At 36.8% G+C, this 17754-nt stretch overlaps 1 protein-coding gene across 1 annotated transcript in view; it reads right to left on the bottom strand.

Moving 5' to 3' along the window:
* STK38 (serine/threonine kinase 38) overlaps positions 1 to 16845 on the bottom strand; it is a 31518-nt gene extending 14673 nt beyond the window's left edge. The window contains exons 1-6 of the mRNA XM_058176048.1: positions 16648 to 16845; positions 15427 to 15562; positions 4394 to 4445; positions 4166 to 4288; positions 2680 to 2763; positions 702 to 825 (exon numbers count right to left, since the gene is read on the bottom strand). Of these exons, the coding sequence (XP_058032031.1) occupies positions 702 to 825; positions 2680 to 2763; positions 4166 to 4288; positions 4394 to 4445; positions 15427 to 15557 (514 nt within the window). The 5' untranslated portion in view covers positions 15558 to 15562; positions 16648 to 16845. The remainder of the gene's footprint in view (positions 1 to 701; positions 826 to 2679; positions 2764 to 4165; positions 4289 to 4393; positions 4446 to 15426; positions 15563 to 16647) is intronic.
* Positions 16846 to 17754: the final 909 nt, after the last annotated feature.

Below are 17754 nucleotides of genomic sequence, written 5' to 3'. Positions count from 1 at the left end.
ACTTGTTGGAAACTTCAATGTACCAGACTGAAACCCACACAAGAAAATATACCGGAAGGAGGAAGATGGACTGACTACATTTAGAACAATTACTGGAGGAAGAAACATCAAATATTTTATGAACGAACATTTCCTTCTTTTTTGTTTCTTTTTATGGAGAAGGATAGTTGAAGTTTTAGGGGAGGAATGGGAATTTATGGATAATTAGGGTATTCTAGCTTATGATTGTTAGATTTTATACCTTGTATTCTGCTCTGGGAAATCCAGGGGGTGCGTGATGGTGGGCGGAGGGAGGGGTGTGGGATGTAATGGGGAAAAATTTTATTGTAAAACTTTTTCAATAAAAAAATACCATTACTACAGATAACCACCCCATCACAATTATAGTTGTCTGTGATATCAACATTAACTTTTGAATATACTCTTAATTCCCTCACGCCTACCATTTCTTTTTAAAACAGCTTCTGATTATTTTGCAGCTAAGAAAACTAGTAACTGCAAGTTTAGCTATGACTCTAAAAAGATAGATATTGAGCAACAAACTGATAGGCTTTGATTACGCTCCCCTACTCCCCCAGCAAATATGCAAAATAGAGCACAATCATTATTTCATGGAATGCCAACACAAGCAACAAGTTTTTGACAGGCCAAAAGTCTCACATACTACTTCATTTTTCAAACAAACAACAATGAATAATTACCTCCAGGTAGAAACTCCATGATAAGATAAAGGTTTAGCTTATCTTGAAAGCTATAAAACATTTTTACAACCCACAAACTATCTGCCTCCACTAGAATGTCTCGTTCTGCTCGAATATGGCCAACCTGGAGATGGATATATAAGTGAATGTGTTTAGTTACAGGTACCATTTTCAGATATTTGTAAAAGGCATTCAGGCATTTCTACCTCTATCATAATTTTAAAATGAACTGTTTTTATGAATTACCCAGTAACATGACTGCCATTTGGGACACATAAGCCATCATGAAAATTATAAACCGTAGTGTAATACAGATATTTTTCTATATAATATACCCATTAAAATCTTCAGTGACTAAATAGGAAGCATTGTGGTCCTTCACGTATTGCTGAGTTACAGCAAAAACAATTATCTACTGTTGGCCATACTGACTGGGTTATTAAAAGAAATATATACAAGGCCACACTATCCTCTGCTGTTTTAGCATTAGTCTTTTTGAATCATAATTTCTGGCAAATATTCTTTTCATTGTTAATTCAGTATTTATTTTGTTAATCAATTGCATTTCCGCTGTGCAAAGAGTAGTCTATAAATTGCAAAATTAACACTAATGATGTAGCCAAAGAATATTTTAAATAACATGCAGTTGGAAAATCTGCATTGGTAAGTCGTTTCAGAAGGAGGGAGGTTTTCAAATTACATTTTAAAAGTGATCAGAATATCCTTCTAGCTGGGTCTCCTTCATGGGCAACATCTTCAGCAGATCCTTAGTAGATAAACAGAGCTCCCGGTTAAAGAATGATGAGTCATTATAGCTAGGGACCTGCCCACATAAAGGAAAGGCATTTATATGTTAGACACTTTTGAATTTGGTTTGGAACACAATGGGTAATCGGTGGAGCTGAGCCAGGACTGATGTTATGTGCCTTCAGTGAGGGACACCCAACAGAAGCCTGGCTACTGCATTTGAGACCGACTGTAGTTTCATTAAAGGCATATCTATTTAAAGCAAGGGTGTTCGAACTTGGCAACTTTAAGACTTGTGGACTTCAATTCCCAGAATTCCTCAGCCAGCAAAGTTGAAATCCACAAGTCTTAAAGTTGCCAAGTTTGGACACCCGATTTAAAGAATCAAAAGCTGAAATAATTAGTTGAAAACATATAAACACATAGAAATAAACTTTAAATTGTTCTTAATCAGTCAATTTGCCTTCTAGTTACTTAGAATGCAGTACTGCAGGCTGATTCTGCTGACTGCCAGCTGCCAGCATTTCGATCCTGAATGGTTCAGGATCCTTCTGAGGTCAGTAAAATAAGGACCCAGATTGTTGGGGGCAATATGCTGACACTGTAAACCGCTTAGAGAGGGTTGTAAAGTGGTATATAAGCATAAGTGCTATTAGTATTAAATAACCACCATTCATTCAACTCCGGTTCCTGACATATCCTTCAATATTCACAATTAAAATGACTTTCAGAACAATTTCTTTACGATTTCTACAAATGTTCAGTTAAGTTCCCTTTGGTTGTATTCATTTTATGTATTCAATTCATGCTTATACTTATATATATTATTTAATATGTATTTGACAAAATAAATAAATTCAATAAATAAAAAGTTCAATGAGAGTTACTCCCATGTAAATAGTTTCTGTAAAATCAATGTTAAAAATTCAACAGTATTTAAATGAAGATGGAAAGGATACAAATTCAAGAGGAGCTCATCTACAAGTATACATTTTTGCTAGAGTGATGTTCCAAAAATATTAATACTCAGTCAATGTAGTGACTAAAATGACTGTTTTTGTTTCTTTAAGAAAAGTATCACTTACCTTCCAGAAATTCCAGTTATTTTTAGAGTGGTAATTCAAGAAATCCAATTACCAGTCTAAAGGCTTGATCAAAAAACATGTGCCCCCACCCCCCAACTTCAATAGTAAGAATTAGATGGCATAAACCTTTTGGAAACTGCGTTTACCTGCTCTTTTTCTAGCATGTCAGCTTTTCGTAGGATTTTCATTGCATATACATGCCCTGTGTCTTTCTTCTGAACAAGCCGCACCTAGAAGTTAAACACCAATTATTTTTGTGTTAATACATTTCAGATATTTCAGTTAATAGTCTCTGCTAAGTTAATATCTTAATATCAGTTAATATCTCTGCTAAGGTTAATAGTGACAGAAACCGATCTCTTTCTTTATAACAGCAAAAACATTTGTATCAGCAGGAAGAAATCTTGTGCTCTCCCCATGTTTTCAGCTGCTACTCCTATAAGTCTCAATCAACACTTCCAGGACCTATAAGACGATGTCCAAAATATAATCTAGGACACTGAGTTACCTACTTCTGTTTCATTGCAGTAAAAATGCTACCTAATAATGAATGCTAGCCAGCATGAATGGTGGTATTATTTTAAATATTTATGTATCACTTCTCAATGGAAAAATCCTGAAGGTGTTTACATCATTTATAAAAATGATTGTAACTTTAATACAATTCCTTAAAAAAAAGTTATGAGGAGGCAGTATTGCATTGCAGGGATGTGTTCACTCCCTAGGACAGATGCAATCACAGAGGTGTCTTCAAAATCAACTCCAAAAAGTAATATTGTGGACAAGATTACCAAGAGATAAGCAAAGATTTTGAATAATCTGTAACAGCATTACAACACCATGATGACACTTCAAGCAAAACGAAAAGCTCCATTCACTCATTATGCTAAACCATGGTGTAATGTTTTAATAAATCAATATAACACAAAGATATAAAACAGGGTTTATAAAGACTGATTAATTCATTGGTCTAAGTTAATACCAAACAGAAACATAATATGATGGATGAATCCAATCTAAGGTGCAAGCAGTATGCTTCTCTAGTGAATAAATTAAAACTTTTAAACAGTTGAAAAATGAAGTTAACTGATTTTATCTGATTTTCAAATTAGCCAATAAAACACTGTCTTCTAATTAATTAATTAATTAGAATTAATAAAATAGCCAAGTTTTTTAAAGAAAGAATATAATTTAGAATGCAGAAAGTAGAAAGTTATTATGGAGTTCAACATGAAACGCCACATCATTTGGTAAAATAGAATAATGTTAAAAATGAACTATTGCCTAGTTATTCATTTGTTTTAGATACATACTGTATTATTGACATCTTTTTATAGTTATATACAAAGGAGTGGTAATTGTAACACATGAACTAAAAATAGACTACCCAAAACTGTGTATCTTTTTATGTAAATCAGCATGATTTCTGGACAAGAAATTGCCATTGCCTTCTTCCAGGATATTTTTTCAGCTTCTCAATTTAGCCTTTAGATCTGGTACAGATCCCAACAAAGTACTAGCAAGGAATGACCTTGATTATTTTCCAAGCCCAGAGCACATTGAACAGGCTCTGTCATTTGCTAAAACTTCAAATCATTAGTCCTTCTAACATTATTAGTCTCAAAATCGTACCTCCCCAAATGCTCCTCTGCCTATTACTTTTAAAGACTCAAAATCCTCTAGTCCAAGCCTTGTTCTTTTCAGTCGCAGAAACTCTGTCTCCTTTCTGGCGTGTGCTGATCTTCTTAGTCTTTTCTAATATATTTTTAAAGGAAGAAACAACAACAATTAGAGTATAGTCATACACAGCAATAGCTTTGGTACATAATCACCAACAAGTTTTAGCACATGCAATAATACCTCTTCATCTTTTAAGCCTTCTTCTTCCATCACTTTTTCTAGCTTCTTTTGTCTAAAAAAAAATTAAATGGATTAGAAAATTCCTATCTTTGTCTAGAGGCATACAAGTTCAATACTGAACAAAGTCATTTCAAAAAACAAGAAACAATGTGGGGAATTTGGCGTTTGTACTACTTTCACTACATTCTTTCAATTAGGACTAAAACTGATTTAATTTCAGAATTTAATTCAGAATGTTATTTGTCAATATCCTGCTTGGTATATGGTATTTGATCAATAATTAAGTCATTTATCTTTTTATTTGTTAAAGAAGATCACATCAAAGTATGAAAAATGATGTGTTTACAGACAAAACAAGTTTTAGATATTATGTAACCCAACATAAGTCAATTATGGATCATCTTAGGACCTGGGTACTTACGGGACCGCCTGCTGTTACCACATGCCTCCCACCGACCCGTACGCTCCCATAGAGAGGGACTTCTCAGGGTGCCGTCCGCCAAACAATGTCGGCTGGCGGCCCCCAGGGGAAGGGCCTTCTCTGTGGGGGCTCCCACACTCTGGAACGAGCTTCCCTCGGGTTTACGCCAAATACCCGACCTTCGGACATTTCGTCGCGAACTCAAGACTCATCTTTTTATCCGCGCGGGGCTGGCTTAAAATGGGATTTTATTGTTTAAATTTATTAATTTTAAACGGGGTTTTTTAGTATGGTAAATTTTAATCATTGGGCTAATTTAAAATAAGTTTTTTAAATCGTATTTTAAATTTGTATATTGTATTGTTGGTTTTATTATGCCTGTACACCGCCCTGAGTCCTTCGGGAGAAGGGCGGTATAAAAATCAAATAAAATCAAAAAATCAAAAAAAAAAAATCTTACTACTTTGATCAATACAGGTTTGTGATTAAAAAAACCAAATAATTGAGACAACAGGGAAAATATATAGGCTTCATGTCAAATCCCATCTACTACTTGGTTCTCAATGCACAAAATAATTTCACCATACTACAGAGTAAATGTAAAAAGCAGATGTTCTATAAGTCGACATTATTTCTCAATTTTTAAAAGTAAACATAAGTATGACAAAATAAAAGAGAAATTGCAATATAATTTGAAAGAGCATTCATACTTCTCATACAGGCAGTCCTCCACTTACGACAATTGAGTCTAAAATTTATATTTTTTAAGTGAGTTTTGTCCCATTTTACCACTTTTCTTGCCACATTTGTTAAGTGAATCACTGCAGCTGTTAAATTACTAACAAGCTTGTTAATTGAATCTGGTTTACTCATTGATTTTGCTTGTCAAAAGATCTCAAAAGGTGATCACATGACTCCGGGACACTGTAACTGTCATAAATGTGAGTCAGTTGTCAAATATGTGAATGTAAATCACGTGACCATAAGGATGCTACAACAGTCGTAAGTGTGAAACACTGTCAGGTCACTTTTTTCAGTGATATAACTTCAAATGGTCACCAAATGAACTGTTGTAAATTGAGGATTATCTGTATTATATTATTATCTTTCTTTCCATAAAAAGCTGGATAGTTCTATCTTTAAAAATTCTATTCTATTTATCATAAAAATGATCTCGGTATAGATTCAAAATATTTAAAAGCCCAGTAAAATGAATACATTGGTTCAAAAAAAGAGGAAGGACTTCTTCCATCATTTTCCAGTATATAGAGCTTATTATTAAAAAAAAGGTATAAAATTTTAAACTGGTACTGAAATTAGCCAACCTAATTTCCAGTAAAAATATATTCCAGAGAAAAAGTGCCACCCCAGAAATGTATTGCTATAAACACCAAAAATCTTTGCTTCATTTGATAATAATATGAACAACATTTGCACTGGCACTAGCAAACAATACATATAAGGTACTCATTTAAGTAATCAGAGTTATAGGTGTTAAAATTAATATTTTGAACTGGGATTGGTAATAAATTGGGATCCAGTTCTGTTCTTTAAAGGCTAAAATTATGTGGATCGTGCTACAGGTACCTGAACAGGCTTGTAAGTGGATCACAAGCTTCCTAACAAACAGGAAGCAGCAGGTAAAGCTAAGCGGGATCACTTCAGATACCTATACACAGGGACCCCCCAAGGCTGTGTGCTCTCCCCACTTCTCTGCTCTCTGTATACCAATGACTGCATGTCTAATGATCCATCAGTTAAACTACTGAAGTTCGCAGATGACACAACAGTGATCGGTCTCATTTGAGACAATGACGAATCCGCATATAGACATGAGGTCGAACGACTAGCCTTGTGGTGCAACCAAAACAATCTGGAACTGAACACGCTCAAAACCGTAGAAATGGTGGTAGACTTTAGGAGAAACCCTTTCATACTTTCACCTCTCACAATACTTGACAACACAGTATCAACAGTAGAAACCTTCAAATTTCTAGGTTCTATCATATCACGAGATCTAAAATGGACAGTTAACATCAAAAACATCATCAAAAAAGGACAACAAAGAATGTTCTCTCTGCGCCAACTCAGAAAGCTCAAACTGCCCAAGGAGCTACTGATCCAGTTTTACAGAGGAATTATTGAGTCTGTCATTTGCACCTCTATAACTGTCTGGTTTGGTTCTGCAACCCAACAAGACAGACACAGACTTCAGAGGATAATTAGAACTGCAGAAAAAATAATTGCTACCAACCTGCCTTCCATTGAGGACCTGTATACTGCACGAATCAAGAAGAGGGCTGTGAAAATATTTACAGACCCCTCACATCCTGGACATAAACTGTTTCAACTCCTACCATCAAAACGACGCTATAGAGCATTGAACACCAGAACAACTAGACACAAGAACAGTTTTTTCACGAAGTTCATCACTCTGCTAAACAAATAATTCCCTCAACAAAATCAAACTATTTACTAAATCTACACTACTATTAATCTTCTCATCATTTCCATCACCAATCTCCTTCCACTTATGACTGTATGACTGTAATTTTTTGTTGCTATCATTAAGGGTTAAATTGCAACCTATGATCATCATTTGTGTTGTAAATGTTGTACCTTTGATGAAGGTATTTTTTTTCTTTTATGTACACTGAGAGCATATGCACCAAAACAAATTCCTTGTGTGTCCAATCACACTTGGCCAATAAAATTCTATTCTATTCTACAATATCTGCATGCTGTGCGACAACATTTATAATATACAGTATTTTATCCCATTTAGTGCCCTTTAAAATTATCTAATTAGCAGGTTACAAAAGCATAGTCTGCTATGATCAAGCCATTTATATTGAGGATGGGCAGACAAACCGGACAAGAGAGCTAATAAGAGATTCTATGCTGCTAGTTACTAGCCGCCAATGACAATGTAGAGTGAATCCAGAGGAATGCTGTCGATATAATTTACTTGGACTTCAGTAAAGCATTTGATAAAGTAGACCATAACCTACTACTAGATAAAGTAGAAAAATGTGGGTTTGACAGCACCACCACCAGATGGATTCGTAACTGGCTGACCAACCGCACTCAACGTGTAGTCCTCAACGGAACTACATCCACATGGAGGGAAGTATGCAGTGGAGTACCCCAAGGCTCTGTTTTAGGCCCAGTACTCTTCAACATCTTCATCAATGACTTGGACGAGGGGATAGATGGGGAACTCATCAAATTTGCAGATGACACCAAGCTGGCAGGAATAGCCAACACTCCAGAAGATAGGCTCAAGTTACAGAAAGATCTTGACAGACTTGAACATTGGGCGCTATCTAACAAAATGAAATTCAACAGTGAAAAAGTAAGGTTCTACATTTAGGCCAAAAAAACAAAATGCACCAGTACCGTATATGTGGTACCTTGCTCAATAGTAGTACCTGTGAGAGGGATCTTGGAGTCCTAGTGGATAACCATTTAGATATGAGCCAGCAGTGTGCAGCAGCTGTTAAAAAAGCCAACACAGTTCTGGGCTGCATAAACAGAGGGATAGAATCAAGATCACGTGAAGTGTTAGTGCCACTTTATAATGCCTTGGTAAGGCCACACTTGGAATATTGCATCCAGTTTTGGTCGCCACAATGTAAAAAAGATGTTGAGACTCTAGAAAGAGTGCAGAGAAGAGCAACAAAGATGATTAGGGGACTGGAGGATAAAACATATGAAGAACGGTTGCAGGAACTGGGTATGTCTAGTTTAACAAAAAGAAGGACTAGGGGAGACATGATAGCAGTGTTCCAATATCTCAGGGATTGCCACTAAGAAGAGGGAGTCGGGATGTTCTCCAAAGCACCTGAGGGTAGAACAAGAAGCAATGGGTGGAAACTGATCAAGGAAAGAAGCAACTTAGAACTAAGGAGAAATTTCCTGACAGTTAGAACAATTAATAAGTGGAACGACTTGCCTTCAGAAGTTGTGAATGCTCCAACACTGGAAATTTTTAAGAAAATGTTGGATAACCATCTGACTGAGATGGTGTAGGGTTTCCTGCCTGGGCAGGGGGTTGGACTAGAAGGCCTCCAAGGTCCCTTCCAACTCTGATGTTATGTTATGTTAAATTCCTTAAGAGTGCCAGAACAGTCTTATTTCCCTAAACTCTAGACCGAGAAACAAATAATCCACAACACTACCCTCTTGTTGATTTTCAATTTATTGCCTTATGGATCCTATTACTGCCTTCAAACATCTGTACAGTTTCACCTGATCTTGATGGACAAAAAAAATAGAGCTTAGGCATCATCAGGATCTTTGTATCTTATCTTTTTTCATCTGTTGACTCCATTCAGTGGTTTCATATAAATACTGAACCATGTAGGAAAAAAATATAAACTTATGCAGGCTCCTTTAATATAACTACTAAAGGGCAGAAAATATTTTCAGAAACAACTTTGCAAATAAGAGAAGAGTCACTGTAATACAAGTGCCTCCAGCTCTCCACAATTCTAGAAGGTCAAAAGCAGTAAACAGAAAATTATAGCCCTTTCTGGCTATATATCCAGAATCAAGCTGACAAAATTAAATTCAATCCCAAGAGTTAAATTGAGTTAAACTAACAATCATCACTCTTGTCTTTGATAATTAAAAGGTATCTGCTAAATATATTTGACAGATCAAATCTCACCAGGCTCAAGGTTGACTCAGCCTTCCATCCTTCCGAGGTGGGTAAAATGAGGACCCAAATTGTTGGGGGCAATTAACTGACTCTGTAAACCGCTTAGAGAGGGCTGTAAAGCATTGTAAAGCGGTATATAAGTCTAAGTGCTATTGCTATTTATTGCATACAATTTTTACAGATCTTTAATTCACAACATACAAATGGCATGGCTATATACTGCAGAAGATTGTCCAGCACTTTTTTAGAAATCTTTTTCCCTATAACCAATCTTCTAACTGAAAAAGATTACTGAACACCACCCACCTCTTTAAGTGATCAGAGACTATCACGATTACACCCACCATGTTTAACTGCAAAGACAAGGAATAGCCAACTCAAACTAATACTTCCAAAAGCCTATTCAGTATGCAAAACTAATATGATCTAACATAATCCTTTAAAACTAGTAAAACCAGTAGAGGATCCTCACATTTTCTTCTCCAGTGGAAAGAGGCCTTTAGTAGAAACACAGCTTTTGTTCTGTTCCATTATGTGCCCCAATGAAATTTCTTATCAAGGAAATACCTTCATCACAGCAATAAGTAGCAAAAGGAAGGAAAGGGTGGGTAAATAGATAACTGGAAAAAAAATTCAATTTCTGACTAGAATGAATGAACTAAATAGCTTTACAGAAACATAACATCTCCCTCAGGAAGGAGTTATTTTCCATTCAAAAATTTATTAAAAAGAAGCCTGGAACTTCTAATTGTCTCTGCATAGTTTTATGTGCTTCATAGCAACAAAACACTACATTGTATTTCATTAAGCTATTCTTCAGAATCCCAAGACCTTTTTCCTGGTTATTGACTGGTGACGTAGAACACCTCAGCATTCATGGAACATTAGGATCTTCTTTGCTAAGAGAGACCATTTTGTACTTGTATATACTGAAAACTATTTCACATATTAATGCCCACTCCCTAAAGTATATCTAAGGGGAAAAAATGAGAGTATCATGGAAATAGGTTTCCAAAGGTTTACCTTTCGCACAGATGTATACTATACTATGTATAGAACAGATAGGTTGTGGAAGGAAAAAGTGTGTAACAGCACAGCCTCCACTGTTGTCTGCATTGTATCGCAGTCAGAATTAATTGGATGGATATTACTCTGGCATCTACCATTAGGATTGGACTGATTGATAATCAGCTTTAAAATTGATTTTAAAATTGTGAAGACCCAACAGATTGGATTAATGGAAGAAAAATATTTTAAAAAAAATATATTTATAAATTGAGATAGTTGGTATAACCGTTAAGGCACTCAGCTAGAAACCAGGAGATTGGGCATTGTAGTCCTGCCTTAGGCAAAACAGCAGCTTGGTATTTTAGGGCGAATCAAGTTTTCTCTCAGGCATAGGAAGAAGACAATGACAAGTCACTTCTGAAAACTGCCAAAGAAACTGCTTTCTATCTTCACAATTTGTATGCATGCACAGATTTTCATTTTTTCATTTATTTATTTATTTAGTTTTTACTCAGCTCAACCAGGTGACTCTTGAAAAGTCAAATTATTAGTAAAAGGTAATGAAAGATCCATTATCCTGATTTATTCATCTTATTAATAAACTCATTTGGGTAAAAAATAAAACTGATTCCATAATAACTGAACTGAAAGATAAGCATAACCACCGGCTTATAAATGTTTCCATTATTTAGGTATGCACTATCCTCCTTTTCAATTTAGTTGTTACTTTCAGTCTCCTATTCAAAATAGCTTATCCACTTTCCATATACTAATGGAGTGAATAGAGCATCTTAAATTTTTAATACTGCATTCCAGGTACAAAAATTACTTTGTTAATAAAAACCTAATATTAGACTGCCTGATCAGCGGCTATTTCATTCCTTATTTCAGCTGTCCTTAGAGGAACATTTGACGGCCGTCGCCAGGGGAGCATTCTATCAGGTTCACCTGATTCGCCAGTTGTGCCCCTTCCTTGACCGGGACGCCTTACGCACGGTCACTCACGCCCTCGTCACTTCCCACCTAGACTATTGCAATGCTCTCTACATGGGGCTCCCCTTGAAGAGCACCAGGAGGCTTCAGCTAGTCCAGAATGCGGCCGCGCGGGTGATAAAGGGAGCACCGCGTTGCTCCCATATAACACCTATCCTGCACGGCCTACACTGGCTGTCGGTGGCCTTCTGGGTGCAATTCAAGGTGCTGGTCACCACCTTTAAAGCGCTCCATGGCTTAGGACCGGGATATCTACGAGACCGCCTACTGCCACCGATTGCCTCCCAACGACCTGTGCGCTCCCAGAGCGGGCCTCCTCAGGGTGCCGTCGAGCAAACAATGTAGGTTGGCGGCCCCCAGGGGGAGGGCCTTCTCTGTGGCAGCACCGGCCCTATGGAACGAGCTACCTCCAGGGTTATGACAACTCCCCGACCTCCAGGCCTTCAAACATGAACTGAAGACCTTATTATTCCACCGAGCTGGACTAGCCTAAGAAATATTTTTGTGAAATTTTAAATGGGTTTTAAATTGGTCTTTTACCGTTTTAATTGATTTGGCCATCAAATATTTGGTTTTAATTGTTTTTAATATTGTTATTTATTATATTGGTATTGGTATTGTGTGTTTTAATATGGCTGTGAACCGCCCTGAGTCCTTTGGGAGATGGTGCGGCATAGAAATTTGATTAATAAATAAATAAATTCATTACTGGCTTCAAAATAGAAAAAGAAGAAAACAGATAGAAAATATTGTTAAAATAAAGCTTTCATTCACTGCAAACTTTAGCAATACAAGATGAATGCTACTTTTCATGTAATCTAGGTAACTTAATTTCAAGTTAAACTAAGTTGTTTATATTATTTACAGCTATAACTGCTTTTTAAAAGAGTCAACCTACCCATTTGAACTGAAGTAGAGTGGGGGGGGGAGGAAGGAAGGTACACACACAAGAGTTATTACAAAAACAACTGAAAGATTTTTGTGGCTTAAAACACAGCTATGAAACTTCAGCGTTTCCATAATGGGAACATATTTATTTTTTATCAACAGCTCTACCATATAGGTGGAATTAGAAGAAACTGGCTAGTCCAACATTATCCACTGAGCTTCAGCTAAATATGGACTAGAATAAGATTGAATAGAATAGAATAAGATATCCACTCCAACATCTTAACCACTGTATCACTTTAAGCTCCAAGAGGAGAAAGTAGCCAGAACCTACACCAGAACTCAGAACCTGTAATGTTGTATTAGAATGACATTGGGAGACAAAAGGAAGAGCTGGTCTAAATAACTATCATGCAAAAGGTATCTCAGTCCACAGAAGATGGGGCATGGGAAGTATCTCAGGAAGGGCTCTCTCTAGTTTTCTGGAAAGTAAGAGGTGGAAAACTACATTCAGTTTGAGGAAAGATTCTATCATTGTAACACCTTACAATAAAGATAGTGTTAGGGTTCATGGTTTGTGCTTCTTCTCTAGATTACTTCAAAAGGCTGACAGAACCTGTTCATTTCCTATATCAAAAAGTCTTTGCTACCTCAACATCAAATACACATCTTTAACTCATTGTCTTTATAACTAATGTTTGTCAGCCTCTTTTAGAATTGAGGATAACAAGGTGGGGGTGAAATAATTAAATATTTCCTCACAAGAAAACTGAAGAAATGGAAAACACATAATGCAGAAAGTATATGAGGAATATGTATGGTGACAAAATAATTATTTTGTGTTTCCTTTGCTATTGATAAAGACTGAATGGGAGGAGGGGTGCAACTGTCTGCTTGCTGCATACAAAAATGATTTTCTTTCCATTGACCTTATACACATGATAAGGTAGTATTTGGAAAGTTATAGTTGTTTTAAGATGCCGAAATTTGTTTTGTGTGGGACTTCGTTTTCCCAAAGTTCTAGTTAACATGACAAATGGAGTTATAATGCAATTGTTATCTTCAAGTATACTGAGCAACAATCTAGAAAGAGTATAGGAATAAGCAATATAACCTACAACCAGTTACAGTATTCAACCACTTTGTACATTATATCTAGCACACTCTGTATTCGTGCAGAATATCTGTTTTTCAAAAGCATTGAGATTAATCTCCAATGTGAATCTGAGCTCTGCCTCCAAAAGTGACTATATAAAAAAGATAGCAAATGTAGTTATTTATACTATGAAAGAACTAGCATTATGTTGTGAGGGGCATAGAAACATGGAATACATGATAATAAAAACAGAATTTGGAATTTGTCATTTTAAAAAACAGAGCCCAGCAGAGTTGAGCAAAATCCTAAAAGGACTATAAGGGGCGTGCATAAGAGCACAAAAGTGCCTACCGTTTCTGTCCTATTGTTCCCTTTATTATATCTAATTAATATAGCTAATGCATATTCCTTACTTATATATATATATATTTTCATGATATGTTTTTTTACTTATGACAATGTATACTGTTATGACAAAATTAAATTAAAAAAATGTGGAAATGTTTATATTACATTGCAAAAATTAGTGTTTTGTCTAGTGTTTCAGTAACAGTCTGACAATCCTAGAGTTTACAACAATTTTATGCACTCAATTATTTTATAGGTATTTCTAGTGCTACCTCATTTTATTACAACTCCTATATCAACAGCATGCTACCTTAAGTTTTTTAAACATAGGATCTTAACTTTCTATCAAGTTTCTTGATTATTTTAATCAAACTTACAAATGAATTCTAGAATCCAATGTAATTTATAAATTCCCTGCCTCAGTTCAAGAGGATTAATTAAATAAGAGTCGCTCTGAATAATCCGAGATAGTTCTTCCTGATTTCTTTTCACCTGGGCTTAATTACCATTTATGAGATAAGCCAGCAACAGGCTCATTCATTGCATCTTAATTACTATTACTCCCTTCTACTCCCCCACAATCTGAAAACTTAATCTTTTATTCGTCCACCAATAAAATTTAATTTTATTAATTTATAGAGCTAATTTAAGTAGCTCAACACACATATATCTTAAGAATCCCCCCCACTAGGAAGTATTCTTTATGGGCCTTACTCCCCATCTTTGGAGTAAAGGAAGTGATAAGCAACATCACATTCAATATCATATTGCAGGGGATTCCAATCTCCAGGCCATGGGTCTATGGTCCACCAGGAAATGGGCCATGCAAACAAGTGAAGTCTCATGCATGCATGCACAGGATCCAAGCAGTGTGCAAAACCACGCCAAAAACTGCCTTCCATGGAATCCATCCCTGGAGCTCAAAAGGTTGGGGGCTGCTGTCATATTGACACCACAGGGAGCTTTTTTTCTATACTTACTTTCCCAACTACTATATTTAATATTGTGCTTCTTTTTTCCTCCTAGTGCTCTTTTAAAAAAGTTTTATGGTCTTTAGTTTATGCAAGAACTTCCAAACTGAAAATTGAGATATGTACTAAATACCGCAAATGAAATACAATATGTATGCACTGGAATGCATTTACAAAAAAGTATTTTCTGACAGCTATCTAAAGAAATACAAAAAGCTGCTAAGGACCTTCCTGAGTACTCAGAGCAGAAAAGTTTTTTTTAAAATAAAAATATATGATTTAAAGGGTGAGATTTGCAGGAAAGACAAAAAAAATGTACTTAGAAAGGCTGCTTTTGATTATCATGCTCAATCAAGCCAAGCATATTTCGCAACACAAGTTACGTTTATGCTGGACACCCTAAAATCAAAAGAAAGAAAACATTAAGCTGGAAGAAGAAAAACAGCTTTTAATTCAGGGGAAAATTTCCACTCATTTTCATAAAGCAGAGACTAGTAGGGTAGTCAAGAAATATTTCCTGTTGGGCAATTTAAATAAATGTTAGAAAAATTGTTCAGCATAATAAAAGATCAATGCACTTGAGGCATTCAAGTTTTTTATCCTGAAATTAAGAAAGTATCCCATATTCATATAACAATATTTTACCTCATTTCTCTTTCTTCATGCTGGGCAATCAGATTACTGTAGAAGTTTTCTAATGTCACTTTTGTCATTGTAACTCGCTCCTTAGTATGGTTACTCATAGATGAACAAGGTGCTGGACCGGTCATTGCCATAATTACTTTAGGAGATGGGAAGAAAAATAAAAAGATTTTGAGGCTAGGTTCTTTATGTTCTTTTTGCTTAATTGAAGGAAAAATTCATACTGAGCACATAGAAATGCAATACAATAACAAGTAGTAATCCAAACTGGAAGCACATTAGAAAACCATATTGTTACAAAATAATTTCACACACTGGACTTCCTCTTTTTCTTTCTTTTTTTTACCAGAGTTATAAACAAGACAGAAAGAAATGCAGTATTTATGGCACTAAACAATATTTAGCTGCCTCATTCTTTCTTTAAAACAACCGGTAAAAGATTAGTCAAATTCCTGGAAGTTAAAGGTAGTAAAGGGAACAGAATTGGTTGCAAAGCTGCCAGTACATTAAAAACGTTTAAAAAGCAGTTTTAATAAAGTTCCTGTGCCTATTTCCATACCGCCAACATAATTAGCCAATCTGGAACCAGCTTCAGTACTCTTTACAAGAAATGGTAATGCAGTTGCTTAGAATGCAGTTGAAATTTCTTAGTTCGACCCAAGAGTGTCTTTGAAGGGATATTCAAAAACCACTAACATGTTTTTCTTGATTTGACATCCGAAAAAAAGTTTCCTGAACTACTGCAGCTGCTACTACTCAGCCATTGTTCATATGCCGTAGGAATCCTAAAAAAAAAAACCACCACCCATCCCGGATCATTTAAATACCCCCGAAATCAAAAGCCTCGCGCGTGCCAACTATACTGGGGAATAAATAACTACAGTCGGGTACGCTTTACTCTTTTTTTAAAAAAAAAAAAGTTCCGCGGAAAGGAAACAAAAGACCGCAGGTGCGGACAAAGAAAGCAGGGGAGGAAGACGCCAGGTGTGCGACCCGCTAAAGATCGACAGAGCCAGGCTAGAAAAAAGGGGCGAGGAAGCAGAGCCCCCCTCTTCCGCCGAATACGGCCACGCCACCAGAAAAGGGGACGAGCCGAGCCCAGCACGATGGGCACCGGAGGGAGAGGTCTTCGCCCGCCGGGCATAACTTTTTTTCAGGGAAGTAGAAAGGTGGACCCTGAAGACAGAGGAAGGGCGAGGAGGCGCGGGGAGGAGAGTCACTTACCAGCGCCCTCTTCCAAACGGGGCAGCCCTGGAATCGAAAGAAGCTTCGCAGATGAATTCCCGCTCAGGCCCCGGACACACGAGAGAGAGAGAGAGAGAGAGAGAAAGACAGAAAGCCGCTCCGGAGGCCTAACCCCGCCTCCCTCTCTGAAGAAAGCCGGAGCCTGCGTCGGGACAAGCGCCAGCTCAAAAGCCTGGCCTCACCCGCATGCGCAAAAGCTCTCCAGGTTCCGCCCTCTTTGGGAGGCGGGGTCGTTCAATTTGTTTAGACGAGTGCAGAGGCGCGCGTGCGCCTGGTTGTCTCTCGGGCTATTGCGGAGTTGTGATTAAATCCGCTTTTGAGAGGATTGAAGAATTTGGTGATTTCTTTTTCTTGTGCCATGCGAATTGTGCATTTTACCACTAGGCATATACGGAAATATATTCCAGAGCATTACTTGCTCCCCGAATAAAGATGAGTGTATTTCCAGGTTGCAGCATTAACAATTAATCTCAATGGTGATGTTATCTGGTAGGTTAAGAGTGTGATTTCCATCTACATAGGATGGCGAGGCTGAAAAGTTTCGGACATCTGTCTCTTCTTGTATAGTTATTCAAAACTGTGTGTCGCTAACTTTAAGGAGAGGGCTCTAACCAGTGGTGGGATTCAGCCAGTTCGCACCACTTCGGGAGAACCGGTTGTTAACTTTCTGAGCAGTTTGGTAAACTGGTGTTTGGAAGAAATCATTAGGGCAGAGAACCGGTTGTTAAATTACTTGAATCCCACTACTGGCTCTAACCTCTACTATCAATTCAGAAGTACCATAAAGCTTGATCAAGTTAATGAACACGTAAGGGGAAAGCAGTTATTCATTGCTGCAGTTTATAGGCCATTCCATTTCCTGAGATTGAGTGGAATACAATATATGAAAATGGATATAGGAAAGTAAAGTTTATCTGGAAACCAGACAAGAAGATATTATTGTCTTAATTCCCAGGACAGTAGTTCTGAAAATTACCAGTTCTGTGCGTCTCTTATCAGAAGCAATCTCCAAGGAGTACAATCTAACTGTACCTTATTAGGTTTGCAAGTTAAGCAGCATTTAATGCTGTAAGTCAGAACAGGTAA

The sequence above is a fragment of the Ahaetulla prasina genome, chromosome 3, assembly GCF_028640845.1.
Source record: "Ahaetulla prasina isolate Xishuangbanna chromosome 3, ASM2864084v1, whole genome shotgun sequence".
Taxonomy (NCBI): domain Eukaryota; kingdom Metazoa; phylum Chordata; class Lepidosauria; order Squamata; family Colubridae; genus Ahaetulla; species Ahaetulla prasina.
Note: the sequence above shows the minus strand (reverse complement) of the source record. Positions and strands in the feature narration are given on the sequence as shown.